This window comes from Mytilus californianus, unplaced genomic scaffold (assembly GCF_021869535.1).
Source record: "Mytilus californianus isolate M0D057914Y unplaced genomic scaffold, xbMytCali1.0.p SCAF_1, whole genome shotgun sequence".
Taxonomy (NCBI): domain Eukaryota; kingdom Metazoa; phylum Mollusca; class Bivalvia; order Mytilida; family Mytilidae; genus Mytilus; species Mytilus californianus.
In genome coordinates this window covers 53301556-53323577 of record NW_026262581.1, presented here as the reverse complement: position 1 = coordinate 53323577, position 22022 = coordinate 53301556, and the positions used below count along the sequence as shown (strand labels likewise).

The window sequence follows — 22022 nt, the reverse complement described above, 5'->3', positions numbered from 1 at the left end:
CTAAAAATGAAAAAAATATATTTTCAAAGGTTTGCTTCAGACATTATCTCCTAATCATTAAAAAGCTATTGCCAAAGTTTCATAAAACTCTATGAAGGTTTAACAAAGTAATTAATGTGTTACAAACTTTAACCCCAGACTGTATCTACTTGTTAACTGTAAAACAAAACTAAGTCCATTTATCAGTAAAATACGGGAAAATGAAAATAAATATTTCCAAAATTTTGCTCTGGATACTGTCTTTTGGTCATAAACAAGCTTCTGTCCAAATTTTATAAAATTCCATGAAGTTTTGACAAAGTTAATGATGTCTGAAAAACTTTAACCTCAGACAAAATCTGAAGTTAACTGTAAAAAAAAAACTAAGTCCATTTATTAGTAAAATATGGAAAAATGAAAATGAATATTTTTAAAATTTTGCCCTGGATACTGTATTTTGGTCATAAACAAGCTTCTGTCCCAATTTCATGAAATTCCATGTATATTTGACAAAGTTATTGATGTCCAAAAAACTTTAACCACAGACTGAACCTAAATGTTGACGCCGCCAACGACGGATTCTAGGATCGCTATGTCTCGCTTTCGCAAGGTAAAAGGCACCACAGTAAAAATATTCAATATTGATATCAATGTAAAAATCTGGATAAAATAATTTATTAATCTTCCATATCCTCCCCTTTTCAAATAAAATGGTCTAATCATAACCATCATCATCATAATATTTACCACACTAACAACATAATTTGAGGATAGCTATGTGCTTGTTTTTCAACTTAAACTGTGCACAGTTTCTATCTATCCATTATTGTTTACAAAATAATACCCCAAATAAATGGAGAATGTGTCCATGGGAAACAAATGATATCCCTGCTTGCATTTGGCGTTATAAAGGGACATAACTCAAGAACGGTTAAAGTGAAGCCACACAAATTCGAATTTGATCTGAGTTTTGTGATAATAAGCCATGTGTATAAGTTTCATAACATTTGGTAAAGGCAAACTTAAGTTAGAAAACCGAAACAAAAAATTCAGCAATTTTTCCATTTGAAAAGGGGCATAACTCTAGAACGGTTAATGTGAGGCCATCCAAATTCAAACTTGAACTTTTTTTTGTGGTAATAATCCTTGAGTGTAAGTTTCATAACATTTGGTTGAAGTAAACTAAAGATAGAGAAAGGAAACAAATTTTGGGACATACATACAGATGTATGGACGGACGTAGACGGACAATAGTGACACTTAATGCCTCCTCAGCTGCTGCAGGGGATTAAAATTATAAAACTTTATAAAAATTATCATTTACCCTTTCCTCCTTAATGACAGACACCTTTGTGTGGTAACTCAATTCAAATTTGCCAATTTTAATATTGGCTAATAGATTGTAATATAATTCAAAAACTATAATCACACTAAGGTACACTTAAGTCAAGTTTGGTTTAAATTGGTCCAGTTGTTTAAAGGTGACACAAATTATTAAATAATCAGTTGATAGTTTCTGTCAAGTGTTAAATTTTAGATCTTCTATCACTGAATGATTGTTTTTAACAGTTTCTGCCTATCTATTATAATTTTTGAAGACAAGCAGTCAATTGATGATTTCATTCAAGGTGTAATACCACCAAATCATAGTATGTCACATCCGGTTGCATACGAAAAGAGGTCGAAAAAAAATATTCCCTTGAATTTGACAGTTGTAGGTAATTGATCCTACATTTCATTGCAGTAAAACATTTCTGGGTCATAAATATATATCTTGGGTATTTCAAAGCACCATTATTTTTTTATTTGGGGTTTCTATAGAATATTTTGGAAACTTGAGGTTACATGGTTACTAAAGCTTGTACACAGGTTAAAAAAGGGGGAAAATTTGATTGGTTAACTTCCAGTGATGGTTATTTTCTTATATGCAATGAAATGTTATGTGAAATTTTTTCTATAGTACTGGACAGGATAAAACTTTACTCATGCCAAGTATTTCTATATTTGAAACAAAGATAAATTCTGCACAATTTTTTGAAAAGTGCAAATTTAACAAAGACTAATAGGGGAAAATCAATGGTGGTATTACACCTCAATAATGGTATTGATTAAATCTTGAATTGATGGAACATTTACACTTTTCATAAATTCTGTCTATATCTATAATAATTTTCATGAAAATAAGAAAAAATGCTGTAATTATTCCTAAATTGTGTAACTACTTTAAGGAGTAAATAAATGGTATTAGTCATTTTGGCAGTTTGAAGACCTTCAACTGCTGATCTTTTTCCCTGTTTACAGTTCTATTTCTGTTTTTTTTTACTATCGTTTTCTAGTTAACAGGCACAATAAGTAAAATTAGTCAAAAAGCATTATTAAAGAGCAGATAAGTTACTTTGTAAAAACAGATCAGTACATATTTTCAGACATTAATTTTTTGGCAGATTTTATATTGCTTATCATTTACGCTGATTACAGTTGATGTCCATTTATCTTCATAGTTTTCAAGATAAATGGGAAAATATAAAATCTTTTAGGGGCAATAACTCCTTTCATGAGTTAAAAAATGTTTCATTCATATTAATTTTTGGAGATCTTGTATTGGTGATCTTATTTACTGTCAAAGCTTGGTGTATTAATTATAGTTTTCAAAAAAAAAATAGACAAAATTGTTAAATTAAAATAAATGAAGAATTTGTCCATAGGACACAGATGTTCCCACTTCAAAATATACAGCAATTTCTGCAATTACTCAATTTACAAAGAAACATAACTCAAGAACGGCAAAAATGACGCCACCCAAATACAAATTTGATCTGTGTTTGGTGGTAATTAGCATTGCGTATAAGTTTCATAAAATTTGGTTGAGGTAAACTAAAATAAGAGTGCGGAAACAATAAATTTAGAAATTTTTCCATTTATAAAGAGACACAACTCCAGAACGGCAAACGTAACACCAACCAAATTCAAACCTGGTCTGTGTTTGGTGGTTATAAGCATTGTGTATAAGTTCTATAACATTTGGTTGAGTCAAACTAAAGTTAGAGTGCGGATGATGATGATGGATGGCTGCTTAACGTCCAGCAGCAAATTAATATGCATATTCAGGACAAGAACATGATAATGTAATATGAATATTAATCCTGCTTTGTACTAGACAGACACGCTGAGCCAAATTTTTAACGTGCTAGTTATCAGTCCGCAGGAAGACACATCACCTTACCCGGACACATTATTCTGACTCTGAGCTGACCATTCTTAATGCTGTGTGCTTAGCGGAGAAGCAGCAAATACAAATTTAAAAGTCTTTGTTTTGAAGCGGCAGGGGTTAGAACCCACGACCTACCAAACCAAAGGCAAACATGCTACCAAAAGACCACAAAAGCGGTCTTTAGAGTGCGGAAACGACAAATTTAGCAATTTTTCCATTTATAAAGGGACATAACTCAAGAATGGTGGAAGTGACTCCACTAAAGTCATCTAATAATGTTGGTACATATAGAAAATTAAGGGCCAGATGAGCTAAAAAGGAAGGAAAAAATTATTATGAATTTTTAAACATATTTGAACTGATAGAGATAAAAAAAAAAGCACATACTGTAAGATTCAAGTGATTGACGTACACATTCCCATGCTTCTGCATAATCATCAAGTAAAGTCCCAAATTCCTCAGATCTTCTGTCTGAAAATAAGTACAAATATGTGTCAATAGGACAGTACAATATCATAAAACAATTTTGAACTGTGAAATCTGGTCAAATCCCTAATTTGGCATATATTAAAAAAATTATATACACCATGATGTGTATTACGTTTCCAGTTGACTTGGCAATACTTTTTTTTTTTTTCTTCTTCAGATCCTATTTTTCGATCAAGAGAAGTTACTTTCCAAGTTCCTACACATTCCATGAAGGTTTGAAAAAGTTATTGATGTCTAAAAATTTGATCCAACTTTATGTTAATTGCCCCAAAAAATCATGATCAAAGATAACAGAAATGATTCCTATGTGGGATAGCTTTAACAAGATGCTGAAGGGGGACACAATAAAGTATTCATCCAATTATGTGTCTATACAAATTTTTTCCAGTAAAGATATGTTCAAGCAGTATTTCTCTCTACCTTTTTCTATATCCTTCTTAATAGTATCAATCTGTAGAGTTGTCCCCTCAGTCTTGTCCAATTTTCTGTTGTATTTATTCATCAGCAGCTTTTGGAGCCTTAGAATGCTAGGAATATGTCTAAGTGCTCTTAGAATAGATTCCTAAAATAAGAAATATATTTCCAGTTATCAAATAGATGATTAACCGAAGCAGAATTCCAGAATTTATTCTCATATTGTTTTCCCAAAATTAAGAAAACATATAATATAAACTGTTTGTGCTATCATAAACTATACCTCTTCCAGGAAAACAGACAATACTGGACATTGTTGCTGACTTGAATTAAGCATCTGTGTTAAATGCTCAACAGATACACATGCTCTGTAACCCCATACTGCAGAAATATTCTGAAGGTTTGTAACATCCAACATTTCTACCTGAATGTCAACTTCATATAGTAACTGTAGCAAAGGATCAGACCCTAAAACAGAGAAGGTACAAGTTGACTAAAAAGAACAATGGATGCAAAATCAACACAATTACAAATATAGAATCTTAGAGTTTTCAGCAAACAATATACAGACTTTAAAAACCAACTTTTTAATGATGATTGTTTTATTAGTTTGTTCATAACTGACCAGTATATATGGACAATGATTTTTTTTAAATATACTTTACAGTGTAGTTCATCTGTTAAATAATATAAATATCATCACAAGCTTTCATTATCTTTCATGTGGACAGGTACTTTTTCCATTTGTAGGGTGTATTTTTATATATTTTTTATGAATAAAATTCCACAATTCAGGTGCATGGTACTTACCAATTGTGAGAGGGACAAAAGAACTGGATACCACCTGTTATGGAAAGGCCAACTAAACTAATTACAATAACATGAATACAAACCTAGTCTTTTATCTTTTAGGATTTCATTATTACATTTCTTTAATGTACCAGTCAATGCCTGAAAAAAATATTGTATAAATGCTGAACAATTTACAATCTGTTGCAATGATTTTGGGTGGCATGATAAGACATAGAGTTCAAACACTGGGAAAAGGCAACTCTTTTCAGGAGTATTAGATTTAATGTTACATTAACAACACAGAAATGAAAAATTAAGAACCTAAATCATATACAATAATCAAATATCAACCGTTATATAATTTTCCTCAATCCATGAAAATCACTTAAATTTTACTAATTAGAGCCTGGTTTTACAGTTATTAATCTTTGTGTCACTGTTATGATTGGTAAAGTGTGTCTGTGTTAGGGAAAACTGTCTGCCCAAAAAGATTGCTAAAACCTCTATTTTTTTCTTAATCCTATGAAACGTTATGTAATCAGTGTTATTATGTCTGGAAATTCATTGAAAAAAACTAATTTTTCCAGCAAATTTTTGAAAGCCTGTGATTGAACATATTTAACAATATAACAATGGAAAGTTAAAAAATTTCTGGTAAACAGGAGATTAACTTTGAATCCTTAAGCCTAATTCTCTGTTCTGTGAAAGGATAAAAAGTGATGACAAGAAGTATATCAATTCTAATAGTCAACTTAAAAACAGAGGAATATGGTTGAAATAGTAATTCAATAAAAACAGGGAGAAATTTTTTTACCTTGAGAACTGGAGTTGAGTATCGGTTGGCAAATTCTTGTTCCCATTTGATTCTTCCATCCTTTTTGGTTAATTCACACTGTTCAACAGGTATTGCTTCTCCTGAAATATAATTGTAAACAAGTTAGACAATTCAAAATAATATATCTAGTTGTTTCAAGATATGTATGAAAAATAATTGCTACTGCCATAAATTTTTTGATGATAAAGATAAAATAGATCAACACTTTAATACAGTCAAACTGTATTAAGCAGTCACCCTTGGGAAGTATCAAAATTGACCACTCAAGAGAGGTGACCTTTTAAACAAAGTCCCAAATTATTCCGATATCGCCCATGGCCGGGATCAGGGCAAAACGTTTTAGTGTTTTCAATCGGTAGAGTTATCTTTTTTGCAACAGTGAAAATGGTTCAATCCTTTGCTGTAAATTTGAAGAAAATATCGAAATATGTTTATAGTCGTGAAGAAATGTTGATGATATGGTTTTTAATGGAAACGAAAATGTGTTGAACACGAGGAATTCACTGATTCACCTCCTATTGCGAGATCTCCGTTGCAAACTGGTTCCAATTTTCATTTTGACTTCAATACTGAACGCATATATTTTTCAATATGATTATTTAGTTAGTTCAAATTCTACAATGGCCTTTGCTAAAAGTTGAAATGATGATTTCGTGCGAAAATTAGGTGACCGTTGAAACAATTTAATTATATAGAGAAACCATTTGGGAGGGTCTGAAGGTGACCATTAGAAGCAGGTGACTGCTGAAACAAGGTGACCGTTAAGGCAGGTTTTACTGTAATCACACATGCTTCTGCTACTTATATATACGTAAGTATTTTAGCTGTTATATTTTTTCTAAGGCAACACATAATTGACACACCTAGTTCGTCAGATTCCCTGAATGCTGAAAAAGCTTGATAAGAAAAAATATAAAAAATATATATAAGCTAGACAAATTGATGCCCCCACACTCCACTCTGAAGTAATCATATTATAACAAAGTCAATGTAGGACTTTCTTTGAGATATTATTGTGTCTGGGAGACACAAATGATGCCCCCGCAGATGCAAGGTGTTATTTTAAAATACAATAAACAGCTGCGACATGAGCGCATGATACGCCCATCACTTTTTCAATAGATATAAACCAGAATTCGAAAGGGAGCTCATATCAATAGACATAAACAATTCACCAAAGTTTCATGAAAACTGCTCAAGGCATTTTTGAGTAATTGTCCAAAAACTGGAAAATCTCCCTTTTTTAATGAATAAAACCCCATAACTCGGAAACGTAAATAAAATTTATGAAAATCGAAAGGGAGCTCACATCAAAAGATATAAACAATTCACCAAAGCTTCATGAAAACTGTTCAAAGCATTTTAGAGTTATTGTCTGAAAACTGGAAAAATCCCCCTTTTTTAATAAATAAAACCCATAACTCGGAAACGTAAAATCTAAAATGTATAAAAAATCGAAAGGGAGCTCACATCAATAGATATAAACAATTCACCAAAGTTTCATGAAAACTGTTCAAAGCATTTTTGAGTTATTGTCAGAAAACTGGAAAATCCCCCTTTTTTAATGAATAAAACACCGTAACTCAGAAACGTAAAATCCAAAACTTTTAAAAATCGAAAGGGAGCTCACGTCAATAGATATAAACAATTCACCAAAGTTTCATGCAAATTGATTAAAGCGTTTTTTGAGTTATTGTCTGACATGTTGACTACGGACGGACGGAATGACGGACAGACAGACGGACAACGGTATACCATAATACGTCCCGTAAACGGGCGTATAAAAAGCTGAGCATGGGAGCACATGGTTCACTGTAGGAGGAGTTATCTGGAAAAGCTATGCACCTCTTTAATATGCAAGTAAATACTCCAATGATATATGTACAAACAGCCAGCAAAGTTCAACTATCTCCCAAAAGAGCAAATATCAATAAAAATCAAAACCCTGACCACATGCACACCTTCAATATATGTTCAAACAGCCAGCAAAGTGAAAACTTCCTAGCATTCAAACAGTAGGAAAAGTTATCTGGAATAGCTATGCACCTCTCATGCAAGTATATACTCCAAAAAATGACAAAGTTCAAGTATCTCCCAAAAGAGCAATTATCAATAAAAATTCGTAAGGGTTCCGCGGAACCCAGTGTCTCGCCTACTTTTTCTGTTAACCGCAGGCTCAACCAAAATGAGGAAGTAAATCAATTTAAATATTCCTCTTGATACTATCTTTTGATTGTAAGAAGCTTCTGTCCAAGTTTGGTAAAAATCCAGGATAGTTTATGAATCTAATAAATGTTTAAAAACTTTAACTGCAGACTGAATGTAATGTTAACTGGAAGAAAACAAAATTTCCTTCTAGATACTAGCATTTGATCATAAACAAGCTTCTGTCCAAGTTTGGTACAAATCCAAAATAGTATAAGAAAGTTATTAAAATTTTAAAAACTTTAACCACAGAGTGAATGTGTTGTTTCCTGGCAGAAAATCTAAGTCCATTTAAAAGTAAAATATGGAAAAAATGGATTTATTTTTTACAAAATTTACTTCTGGATACTATCTGATGATCATAAACAAGCTTCTGTCCAAGTTTGGTACAAACCCAGGATAGTTTAAGAAAGTTATTAAAATTTTAAAAACTTTAACCAGGGACAGGGGTAAAACAATATGCCCCCAACTTTCAGTTGGGGAGGGGCATAAAAACAAGTCAATAGTTGGTCTGCAAGCATCTATATCCAGATTTACTCTTCAAAAATTTTAAGTCAGTTGTGTGTTTGAAAGTTATATTGTTTAATAATAAATCTATTTAATCCCAGTTTTGGACACTAGACTCACATGAGCTCGTGCTCAAATATTTGTCACTTTACCCTTACAAAATTACAGCAAAACAAGTCAATGAGTTTGACCTAGACATGTTATTCATGATGCGGGCCAGTAATTTTGTGTGTTCTACATACAGTATAAGAAATGCATGGACTTGTCTTATTACAGGTCTCGATTCAAAACTTGTGCCAATAAGAATCTTATTACTTTCAAAATTGATTTGTATTAAGCTTTAATCATGTTCATATCATTTCAGTCTTTGCTTATTAGGCATTAATTCGATTAGGCTTAAAGTCTTTTGATGAAGTTAAAAGGTATGCAGAGAAAACTGTCTGAACAGACCTTTTGGGACTTTTTATTCAAAGATTTAGAGATTACAAAGATTTCATTGTATTCAGTCATACCTAAAAACCATAAAATATTTTCAGGAATATGATTGAAAAGTTAATCCATTGAAACTACAGCTGAAAGAAAGCTACTTCATCTCAAATGGTTAGAGAGTAAGTTAAATATTTTCATCATTGGAAGAATACTATGGATAAATTTATTTTCATTGTACCAGCATTCGTGGATTGAGAAAAAATTATATTTTTGTGGATACATGATTTTGTGGTTTCACCAAAGTCTGCATACAAGCCTATAAAAAATATGTCCTTGTTCAACATTTAAATTGGTTTACACCTATACCTCCAAAATCCACAAAAATTGGTATCCAATGAATAATAATGAATCAACAATAGTAAAAAAAGTCAAAATTATTATATATATCTATTGTAAAAACAACAATTCTAAAGATAACCTTTGACATTAATATTATTACCAATCACACTCATATTATGCTTTTCCATAATTGTTGCTAATAAATGATGAATCAGCAAAAAGACATCATCTCTACTTTTCCCCAGTATCCTATGCAGACACTCAATGTCAAAATCAATGTGTTCAAGAAGAAAGTCAGGCACCTCAGATAACTCTACTCCAGGATTTACTCTGATTGACTCTAATACTGCCTAAAATGAATTTTCTAATTTGTCAGTATTAAGTTGAAAATAACATAATTTTTAACACTCTACCTATACCATATATAGCCTATCATTTTTTTAAAATGATTAACTGTTCCAGATATGCAAAGATTCCTTCTGATCAGTTGTATGCATTCACCCAATCAATGCAACGACTGGAAATTTTAGGCCAAGGATTTTCGTTATATTACATAATAATCAACTGTGCCAAGAACACATTCTTCTGTCAATGCTAATGTTGTGTTAAAATTTCAGGAGAATCAGTAAAAGCAAGTTTGAGTTATCTTACTATGCATTGACAAACACTATGGTAACCCATAATATGTTTCGTTTAAGTTGGGCATCCGCAAATTATTAATGGTATTTTGATATGGCTAGTTTAAACTTATAGTGAATCCAAATATCACTTACTGTCATCATTACAATAACACAGATATCAGATAGATAACTTAAAAGAAAGATCATTTCTCCTTCACAACTCTAAACAAAGACTTCTGTCTGGGACTTTTATAGCTGATTATACAGTACGGGTTTTTCTCATTGTTGAAAGCCATATGGTTGCCTATAATTGCTTACATCCACTTCATTTGAACTTTAGTGGATAGTTGTCTCATTGGCAATGATACCTCATCTCCTTAATTTTATATTAAAACCTGTGTACATTTTTTTTATATCTATTGTACCAAAATTACAGATGCATTGCATACAATGTGGTTCTATAATTCTTTGCTCAACAAATTTATATCGATTTTAATATCATTTCAACAAACTAAATCACATCTTGCTTAAAATAATATAACTGTAAACCCTTAATTCATGAGAAATAGTTACAAATAAATGTGGAATGTGTCCATGGGACACAGATGATGCCCCCGCTTGCATATCATATAAAATTATAAACGGACATAACTGAAGAACAGTAAAAGTGATCCTACCCAAATTTGAACTTGATCTGGGTTTTGTGATAATAAGTATTGTGTACAAGTTTCATAAACTTTGGTTGAGGCAAACTTAAGTTAGAGAATGGAAACGAAAAAATTCGGCAATTTTTCCATTTGTAAAGGGGCATAACTCTAGAACGATTAAAGTGACACCACCATAACTCAAACTTGATCTGTGTTTTGTGGTAATAAGCATTGTGTATAAGTTTCATAGCATTTGGTTGAGGCAAACTAAAGTTATAGAACGGAAACGAAAAATTCAGCAATTTTTCCATTTGTAAAGAGGCATAACTCTAGAACGGTTAAAGTGACACCACCAAAATTCAAACTTGATCTGTATTTTGTGGTAATAAGCATTGTGTATAAGTTTCATAGCATTTGGTTGATGCAAACTAAAGTTAGAGAACGGAAACCAACTTTGGGACGTAAGTACGTACAGACTGACAAGGATAAAACTTAATGCCCCCTCCCCTACAGTGGGGGCATAAAAATTTAAAAGAAAGATGGATGTTTGATAACAGCTAAATAAATGTCAGATATTTTTGTAATGATCTTAACCTTTGTTAGCAACAACCTTGATGACAGGATAACTAATTAGGGCTTGTTTTATAGTAATTTCTCCTCACGACACTTTCATAACTGAAAAAGCTTGCTCGTCTTGGTGAAAATTACAAGTCAACCAAAAAAGCAAAATCTCCAAAATTTGTTGCCAACCAAATAAAAATATGACCAAACTGCAGATCAATGGAATATATTCTCCAAATCAGTTTATGAAAAATAAAAGACAATTCTGGAAATTGTGTCCCTTTTTGGAAACTATGTTTACCTGTGATTTGAAATTACATCCAACAAACATTGACATGTGAGTCAACAGTCTGATTAGTATTATTGTTTCTTTGTCTAAACTTCTGTCATGTATAACAGCCTGTTTCTGACTTCTGTCACACACTCTGCCAAGTATGTGTCCTCTAGCTGTCTCATCTCTGTCATAAACAAAGATAAACAAGCATATTAGCATCATGAAAGATTTCTAAATAAAAACATATATAAAATCAATTAAACTGATTTCCCATAACAGTGTCACACTGAAATGAAATAAAGCTAAAGCTTAGTGAACATATGCAAAGAAATTAGAAAGAAACAGTCCCATGGTAGAGATGCTGACAGAGGTGGTTTTAGGGGGGCCAGGGGGAAGGGTTCCCTTTATGGAGCTACATATATGTTTAATACAGACTTTTTGCATAACCCCACTCCTAGAATTGCCTAGTTTGGGCCTACCCCCCTTTATTTCAAAATCCTGGATCAGCATCTGGCTGCACTGTTCTAGAGACAATGGTTTAGGCAATGTAGGGGAAGCCAGCCTTAACAAAAATTCAATTTTGTGATTTTTATCTGTTATTCTGAGGTTTATAATGGCATGAAATTGCCAAATTAGATCAACTGAAAACATAAATAGCCTGTTTCACCAATCAGTTTATGTCTACAAGTGAAATCACATATATTTTGAAAAAAAAACATAACAAATATATTATGTGGAAAAATGTGAAAAATAACCAACAAAGCCCAAAAACATAAAAGAGGATAGATCTAATCATCTATATGACCATAAACCATGAACTTCAGGTAGGCTATAAAAGGTCCTGCCAAATGTGAAAAATTCACAAAAAATATTAAAGACTTATTTTAGGCCATTAAAGTAGAACAAAAACATTGATGTTACTTGAATACTGAAGACAATAACTTATGAACTTCATATTCCTAGACTTGGTCAATAACATCAACTAGTTGACAAGATTTAACATGTTAGTGTGTTTTCAATCCAATACAGTGGTGTAGTGTAGTACAAAACATAGTAACAAATAACATATTATAATTGACTGAAATAGACATAACTAATCAAATTAACACTTACCACAAACAACAAGAAGGAAGTACTTATAATGTACCAACTTGTAAAGGTAGTTCAGAATCTTGGTTCAACTGATAATTAATTTCCTACACTAGATACTCAATACAATCTAAATGTCTAGGACAAGTTTATTTGAAAGTTAAATGTCTAAAATGTGTGATCTTCAAAGGTAGACATGTTCCTCTGCTGTCTCAAAATAATATAAGCAGAAATTATGAAGTCCATATTTTGGTATGGAAAATACAAAAAACCACTAACATTTAAAATCTAATTAGCAGGTGAATGACTTCATGGCCTGTAGATGAATCCTTGCAAATTTGGTAATATTCTGACAAGTGATTTTTGAAGTAGTGGAATATTGACAAATCTGATATAAGCAGAAAGAACAAAGTCCGTGTTGTTTTATGTAAAATCCCAAAAATATACTTCAATAAAAAATAATAAAATGCTTCGCTGAGCACAGCCTGATACGACCGCAGAGGTCGAACCCTGAACAGTTGGGGCAAGTTTGGACACAATATTCCAGCTTGTTATTGTCTGAATTTGGATAGTGATCATATTTTTGACATAATATAGGTTTCTGACACAAAATGAATGTGGTCAAAGATCTTAAAAATTTGAAATGGGACATTTAATTTACCTAGTATGGTCTGATATTCAAAATCTAACAACATGGTTAGATTCAGCATATAAAAAAACCCACCAAAAATATAATTTTAGTTGAAATCAAACAAAGTTTAATTTTGGACCCTTCAAACCTTAATATGGACTAATTTGAAAACAGGGCCCAAAATAAAAAATCTAAATGCACAATAAGATTCAGCATATCATAGAGCCGCAATAATTCAGATTTTGATGAAATCAAACAAAGTTTAATTTTGGACCCTTTGGACCTCAATGTAGACCAATTTAAAAATGGGGCCCAATATCCAAAATAGTAATACAAGGTTAGAACCCCAAAATATTTGAGATTTAATTTAATCCCATTGAAATTGGTTAAAAGATTTGTATTTATTTTCAACTGAAGATTTCTTGCTATTGCGCAATACTGTGCTGTTGCACAATACTTAGTTAATCTGTTATACATAATAATTTACACACCATGTTGGTGTGTATCTCCTGCCATATCAGTATTTGTTGCTTTTATATATAAATCAGAAATAATCAATGTAAAAATGGAAAATTTGTGGGGGAAAAAAAAACCCTAAAATTCTGAAAAAAAAATCCCTCCAAAAATATATTTTAAAACAATTTGAAATTTTGAAAAATGTTGAAGAAGAAAGTATGACCCCCACCCCCAAATTTTTTTCAAATAATTTGAAATTTCAAAAACTTTGAAGAAAAAAAATATCCCACCCTCCCAAATTTGTTTTGAATTATTTTCTTTTCAGGATGTACAATTCTAGAGAGTTCCATACACTTAAACATGAGTTATTGTCTGGAAACTAGAAAAATGCTTGTTTTTTGGCCCCTTTTTTGCCCCTAATTCCTGCACATTTTGGGCCATTACCCCCAAGTTGTATTTAAGGGGCTGAGGATAACAAAGTGTAGATCATGCAGCCAAAGCCAACTACTGCCTCAGTAATGGTTGTGTATTTATTAATATGAGTCTTTGGATCTTAGGACTTATCCTCAAAATGTATGATGGTGCTCCCGCAGTAAGAGGACCATTTTCACAGCATGTTAAGGAACGTAACAACATGGCCAAAAAAAGAGATCATTGATTTTTTTCTGTGGTCCTTCCATTTTGAAAGAGAAGAGGACACCTGTTAAACTTTCTGACAGTGCCAATTGGTACCTAATGACTTAGCTGTCAAATATGAATCTGAGAAAGAAATCTAACCATATATGGATGGAAGAGTCGCCAAGGAGCAAAATTTGTTTCCTGTTTTAATTTATGACTGATGTGATGTTGTTGTTCAATTTAATAATTTTACTGATTAAAGAGATATTTCTCTTGTTGATTATACTTGTACATCTTTTTTAGTTTAATTACATCAACACGATTATTTTGATAGGTTGAGAACAATCACCTAAATAGGCTTTTATACTTTTAATGTCTTTTTTTATATTATTATTATGGGGAAAATATTACCAAATGAAATTTACTAGTTTGAAGGCAAAACCTTGAGATAGCAACTTTCTTAGAAACCCTTGAATATTTATCTTTGAGCTTGATAATATGGTTCTAAATAATGTACGTATGAAATATTTACCCTTCATACTTGACATTTCCTGGAATAGCTTTGTGTCCTACTCCACCAATCTGTGCTCCACATGTGTTACACTTGTCTTTATAATATGGCCGTCCACACTAAAACATAAATCTCATTCACATATAAGAGTAACAATCTCTATTGATATTTTATCAATCTGAACAGTTATATATAGATGAGTGTATTTTTTCACCTTTCTTACATTTCTGTAAAAATAGTTCAATAGGACCCTAATAAAATTAGTAAAAATCAATAGAAATTGTATAGAAAAAATGCCTGTCTTATGCATTTGTTATATTTAAAAGAATAAAAGGGAATATAGAAGACAACATCAAATCAAGTCAGCAAGTAGGTAAAAAAGAAAATATGCTGAAGAACATTATGAAACGTATAAAAATTGCCTAAATTGGACAGCTTAAGTCCCTGAAAAGCAAACTAAAGCACTCACCTGCATCTTCAACAGTGGTCAACTTTTGGTAAAAGTCATCATTAAAGGGGAATAACTCTATTTAGAGGTAACAGACATTTTCAGTCATGTTGACATATTTATAGAAATTATCCAGCTAATAATTTTTCTTTCTTAAAGTTTCTATTTATCTATAATAGTATTCAAGATTATAGGCAAAAAATACCAAAAAATGTAAAAAAATATCATTAAAGGGCAATAACTCCAATAACGAGTTGACTGATGATTTCCATCATTATGGCTTATTTGTAGATCTTGTCTTGCTGATCATTTGTGCTATTTACAGTTTCTATCTATCTGTTACAGTTTTCAAGATATTACGCAAACATGAGGAAAAAATTTGAAAATCATCATTAAAGGGCAATGATAACAATAAGGAGTCAACTCACAATTTTGGTCATGTAGACTTATTTGTAAATCTTGTCTTGCTGATCATTTTTGCTTTTAAACTTTCTGTCTATCTTTCATAATTTTTTAAGATATAAGCCATAATGCAAATAATTGATAAAAATTGTCATTAAAAGGCAATAACTCCTAAAAGAAGTCGTCTTGGGGTCACCTGACATATTATTTTAAACTAGATACTCTTATGATAATTGTGGCCAATTTTGGTTAAATTTGTTTCAGTAGTTTCAGAGGAGAAGATTGTTGTAAAAGTTAACGGACAACAACGACGGACGCCAAGTGACGAGAAAAGCTCAGAGATCTTTTCAAAATAAAAAGAGGGCTAACTCATATCCAAATATCAATGCATACTCAAGTTAGTGTGTGAAATGTGAAATATAAATCTAACAGTTAAGTCCTGTTTAACTTTGAAACAACAAAGCACAAAATTATGAAAATAGAAAGGGAACTTTTTTCCACCAATTTTAATTTCCATATTATAAGTTTCATGAAATTTTATCAAAGCATCTCTATCACATGTCACCAAAGGTAAAAAAAGGTATACTATTATAAATCCTGTCTATGTTGGGTGTATAAAAAACTAATTAAAGCTACAGACTTATGATCTAGTAAACCAAAGTAATGTTTCGTCTACATCAGACTCATCAGCGGAGCTCAAATCAAAACATAAATATCAAAGATAAAGTTGACATATTACTTGTTATAAATAAAAAAAAAAGGCATCAAAAAATAATTTACTCTTTAAAGTAGATTGAATCTTATACCAGATGAGGTAAAAAACACTTTATCCAGCAATATGATTCTTATTAAAAGTAACAACTTACATCTCCAATTATGTATGGATGACCATTTGGACATTCTATAAATAAAAGAGAAGATATTTCTTAGTATGAAAATCTCAATACTCATTTTTTTACAAAACATAATACACAGCTTATAATAGATATGTTTGGGGTCATCAGTTTTGAAACTTCACAGTTATCCATAGGATTATTGTAACATAATTAGTACAATCTTTTCCTTGGAAAACTACCATTTTTGAGAGAAGGGTGTAAGAAACCAGTCACAATGCAGTCAAATGATAATGAAACTGTGCATATTACTCCCCTTACCACCACTACATTAGAATTTTGAATCTCATAATTCTGGTTGCTTTCAACTGCACTCCACTTTATATGATATTTTACAAGTTTTTAATCAATCATGAAAGTTTTGTGATTCATCCTGATTCTGCAGTTTCCTTTATGAATTAGAACTGAATGCATTGGGATGATATTGTAAATAGCATATAAAAGTGGCATTAAACTACATAAAAACAAACCATACTTATACACCATTGGCACATAATAAGGGAGAGGAATCAGACAATTTTGCTAAATTTAAATAACTTACTGTAAAGTACAGGATTTTCATTGTTGCTTTTTCTTGCTTGCAACAGAGCCTCTGTCACATACAAAGCTTCATCTTGAGGCATAGTAGGATAATAGGCATTCTGAAAATTAAAAAAAAAACATTTATAATATGGACTTCATACTGAGACTTCACTTAACAAAAAAATGTATGTATTGCACTGAAATGTTATTTTGTATATTGCTAGGTATATATCAATTACATGGTAATGATTGAGTTATTCAGTTGAAGCAATGGTAGAAATTATATTTTTTTTACAATTTTTACACCAAAGTTGTTTTGAATATTTATGGTTAATCAATTCAATATGCTAAAATTTGCATTGCATGTAATCATTTAGCATGGTTGCCCTTTGCCATGCCATCAAATCTGCAAGTTAATCAAGATATACCATAATCTTATTGCTAGTAAAAATTGTAAGAACAAAGAAAACCACTGCTACCTGTTAAAAATTCATTGTACTGGAACTTTTCATGATAAAACTATTTATTATATACTTAGTAGTAAATACAGATAAATTGTATGTGTAATACAATCATTGGCAAGCGTGCTGTATCAGCCGCCCGTGATGATATCGATATCAGCACGGTTACAAAGGCTTTATCAAACCCTTAATCTGTATGACGTCATGTCAAACCTATAATCTGTATGACGTCATTTCAAACCTCCTTACCTGTATGACGTCATGTCACATAAAAACATCTACGTGAGGTATATGTATATAATAAAGTGTATATGATATGGCTTTTTCAATATCACACACTTTTGATAATTGATATATAGAGAATATCATATGGCTTTTTCAATATCACACACCGTATCAACCCTCAACCAATATAATCCCTCGAGCAGAGCTCTTGGGATTATATTGGTGTCTCGGGTTGATACGGATGTGATATTGAAAAAGCCATATGATATTCTCTATATATCAATTATCAAATCACTATCTTCAAGCATGACGAAAAAAAGTGTGGAGGAAAACTGATTATCTGAGTGAATTTTCTAAGTCCAAGGACCATAACTCTGCACAAAATCATCAGACCGGAACAAAATTCGAACTTGATCTGTAACTTGTCATGATAAAACAATACACCAAATGTCAAATCAATATCTTCAAGCATGCAGAAAAAAAGTGTGGAAAATTGATTTGCCAGACTGACGGATGGATGGGCAGACAGACAGAGAGAGTGCAAACCTAAAGTCCCCTTCGACTTCGTCGGTAGGGGACTAATAAAATTATAAAACGAATGGGAAATATAAAAATTGAGAAAGAATTGAATAAAATTACTTCTTTGTGTCAAACTTAATCCAAAAAGTTCTTATATATTAAAGTGAGCAATTTTAAGTTAGCAGCTATATTTGACATGTTTGAGGTCAGAAATCATATATGTAACTAAAATAAAAATTGATATTTAAGAGTTTTCACGCTATCTACATTAACTTTGACACATTCTCATTCATCAAAAACAATACATTTTTCATGCAGAGATTATGAATTATATTAACAGTTTTATGCTATTGGAATTCATAAAATTTTGCCACGTTAAAATGTTAAGTACAGTCATTTTTTTTCTGGTGTGTTGCATAAACAATATTTTTTTTTTCAAATAATTAACTTTTAATGGAATGTGTAACACACAACATATTTTGAATTGCATACTTACTACCATCTTTTCTGGAAACAATGCAATATTCTTAAGTGGAGTTATGAGGGTTGTCTGTCCTGGGATTTCCATCATCAACACCATATAATGGGTTAATAAGCATATGATATTTTGTTGTGTCAAATTCATTTCACTGTAAATATTGAATCTTTGGTCTTCCCATAGCTTATTTGTCATTACTAAACTTGGTAATCCTTCCTGAAATTGAACATGTACATGTTAAACAACCTGTAATAACTTTGAATGTTTATTCAGATGTTTAAGAAAAGTTCAAACTGACTTGTATAAAAAAAAATGTTCATGCTTTTGTGGGCAGGTAAGCAAATTAGAGTAAACTTTCATCATCAAAAATGGACAAGTATGATATGTCTTGCCTGCTCAATTGATTTTAATTAATCAATATATCAAATCCAAAACAATGTTTGGAATTTATCAGTTATTACCATTATACAACTATCAAATGATAATTAGCCAAGCTTTTGGAGGGTATTTCAATTGCAAGCAATGTTCCTTACCAAAAGGATCAATTGATGAGTTTACACTAATATGGGACCAGCATGGATTGAGGAGGAAGTCTGGTAATCCTGCAGCATCTGAATGCAGAATTGAGTAGTTTCCAAAACTTACATGAATGCACAAGTTGTGGTGCTTAACATACACCACTCGTAATTCAAAGTACCAGCAAACAGGAAGTAGGTACCAGACATATCCCTCAATTGTTCACACTTTCAAATCTTCACTGTTGATCTGCTGACCAAATATGATGACAAAAGTGGGTTTCTAAGAAAATATTTGTTTGATGAAGGAATGAAACCAGAAGAACGAACGGACAAACAGATACTGTGATTGAAATATAGCCCCACTCCTAGAGTAGATAAATATTTTTTACATTGGCTAAAACAATAAAAGAACAGAGTTCCAATGTCCCCCGCCTTGCACATATTTTATCTAAAACTTTTTAAAATTATCTTACTAGAGAGTTGAAGACTTTAGAGCATTTTCCGATATATTCAATACTTCCAAGGGAAACTCATTTAAAATATTTGATCGGCACTTATTTTCGGAATGTCCAAGACATTGCTGTTATATACCTTTGATATAAATTTGATAAAGATAAAGATATGGCAAAAATTGTACATGAGAGAGCACTTACAATGCAAATTTCTATAAAATCTATATTTTTAAGGGGCATTTACAGTTCTGGAAAAGTCAGATATATGTTTAAAAGAGTATATGATATTTATGCTTTATATCATAATAAGTAATATATCCAGTAACCAGAATACAGTAGTGTCAGGTAATTCCGCCCGTCTGGTAAACCCGCCCACTCCCATTTCTTCCGTAATTGTCACTTCCGTGAATATTTCGTCTGCTATTTTATTCATAGAAACTGTACTTATCATCACTGCTTGTCAAATTTAAAAGAAAAATCTTTTATTAAAAAAAATTTCTAGTGATATATATATAATACAGTTCCTAACGATAATCATATTACCGGGTATTGCTTACAAAACTCATTTCTGACTTGAAATTTTTTTTTGATTATCTGGAATCTCTTTATAAGTGATCTATTAATAAATAGATCACCTTTTCCTTTCACAATTTTATGATAAACTGACCCACCTTACATATTTACTGCCCCATGGGCAGATTTACAGGTCAAACATATTTCCGATAAAAACACGGATGACCCACTTGTTTTGTTGATTTTAAAATTTATTTCAGATATTTTTTGGGAAATGAGATAAACTACACAAAGTTGATTTGTCAGTGAATCGATTTATATTAAATTTGATACAATTTGTATATAATTAAGCAGAAATACATACAATCAAATATAAGATATTTACCGGACTGCATCGTATTTAATCTGCATATGTAATATACCAAAGCACAATAAGCACACACACATTTTTTGTTATCTTTCTTATAGTAAAAAACATAATAAATAAGACTAATACATACACATAAAAGTTTAAATATATTAAGGTAAAGTTAGAAAAGAAAGAAAAACTCACATTACTATAATATGAATTAGAAATGCAAGTTAATTCCAAATAAGCACTAAATTCTTTAAATTATTAAAATATATTTTAATATAATAAGGCAATCTGGCGTAATACCTGCAAGGGTAGTCACCATTAAACTCTATTTAGATAGTCTGCATACCTTCAGTTAAATAACTTCTAAGGATCAGTGCCTACAACCAAACTTAACCAGTGTTGATTCTGATATATATATTTAGTTCAAATAATGCAGCTTATAGTCAACTTATTTTATGGCATCAAATAGCAAGATTTCAAAAATTGTACATGCCAGAGCACTTACAATGCATATTTCCATATAATCTATATTTCTAAGGGGCATAATTCATTTAAAAAAAAAATGATTGGCACTTATTTTCGGACTCGTGCGAGACATTGCTGATACAAACCTACAATATAAGTTTCATAAAATTCTGTCGAAAATTGAACACATGAGAGCACTTACAATGCGATTTTCCATGTAATTAATGTTTCCAAGCGGCATAACTCTTTTAAAAATAATTGATCAGCACTGATTTAGGAACTCACCCAAGACATTGCTGATATAAACCTATGATTTACGTTTCATAAAAATCTGGCAAGAATTGTACACATGAGAGCTCTAACAATGCAAATTTCCATATAATTAATGTTTCCAAGGGGCATAACTCTTTTAAAAATAATTGATCGGCACTGATTTTCGAACTCATCCAAGACATTGCTGATATAAACCTATGATTTACGTTTCATAAAAATCTGGCAAGAATTGTACAAATGAGAGCGCTAACGATGCAATTTTCCATATAATTAATGTTTCCAAGGGGCATAATTCTTTTAAAAATAATTGATCGACACTGACTTGTACAAGACATTGCTGATATAAACCTATGATACAAGTTTTATAAAAATCTGGCAAGAATTGTACACGTCAGAGCGCTAACAAGACCGGACGGACGGACGATATTTCTATGTCCCCCCACAATGTGTCGAGCGGGGGACAGCTTTTCAAATGATATTGCTGAAAAGTATGTAACTTGAATTTAATATGTTATATGCAATGATTTGATACCAATAAATGCAGCCCTGCCTATAGCCATAGTTGCCAACTGACATGATATTCGCGTGTAATACACGCTTTTTCAACGGTTTACACGCGAGGATTTTATCACATGGCGTGTACACGCTTTTCACCACTTTACACGCAATTACACGCTTTTTCGTTGTTTTGATTTTTTGGTTGTTAGTGATATCGCGATTCTCGGGTTTTTTCATTATAACACGATAAATACCGAAATTTCAAAGTAATTGTTTGGTGGCCATTGTTCATTTTTCTATATGGATGAACAGCAAAAGCTCTTTAGGTAAGTAGTTTGTGATTAGTTTTTACAATTTTGGGACTTTCTTTCTTTCAAATTCACTTAGGGG

At 31.5% G+C, this 22022-nt stretch overlaps 1 protein-coding gene across 1 annotated transcript in view; it reads right to left on the bottom strand.

Annotated features, from left to right (window-relative positions):
- LOC127723416 (E3 ubiquitin-protein ligase RNF213-like) overlaps positions 1-22022 on the bottom strand; it is a 135919-nt gene that overhangs the window by 14614 nt on the left and 99283 nt on the right. Inside the window, exons 55-65 of the mRNA XM_052230074.1 lie at positions 18574-18771; positions 16892-16991; positions 16324-16358; positions 14629-14726; positions 11330-11486; positions 9361-9550; positions 5700-5800; positions 4987-5044; positions 4377-4561; positions 4100-4241; positions 3578-3661 (exon numbers count right to left, since the gene is read on the bottom strand). Of these exons, the coding sequence (XP_052086034.1) occupies positions 3578-3661; positions 4100-4241; positions 4377-4561; positions 4987-5044; positions 5700-5800; positions 9361-9550; positions 11330-11486; positions 14629-14726; positions 16324-16358; positions 16892-16991; positions 18574-18771 (1348 nt within the window). The remainder of the gene's footprint in view (positions 1-3577; positions 3662-4099; positions 4242-4376; positions 4562-4986; positions 5045-5699; positions 5801-9360; positions 9551-11329; positions 11487-14628; positions 14727-16323; positions 16359-16891; positions 16992-18573; positions 18772-22022) is intronic.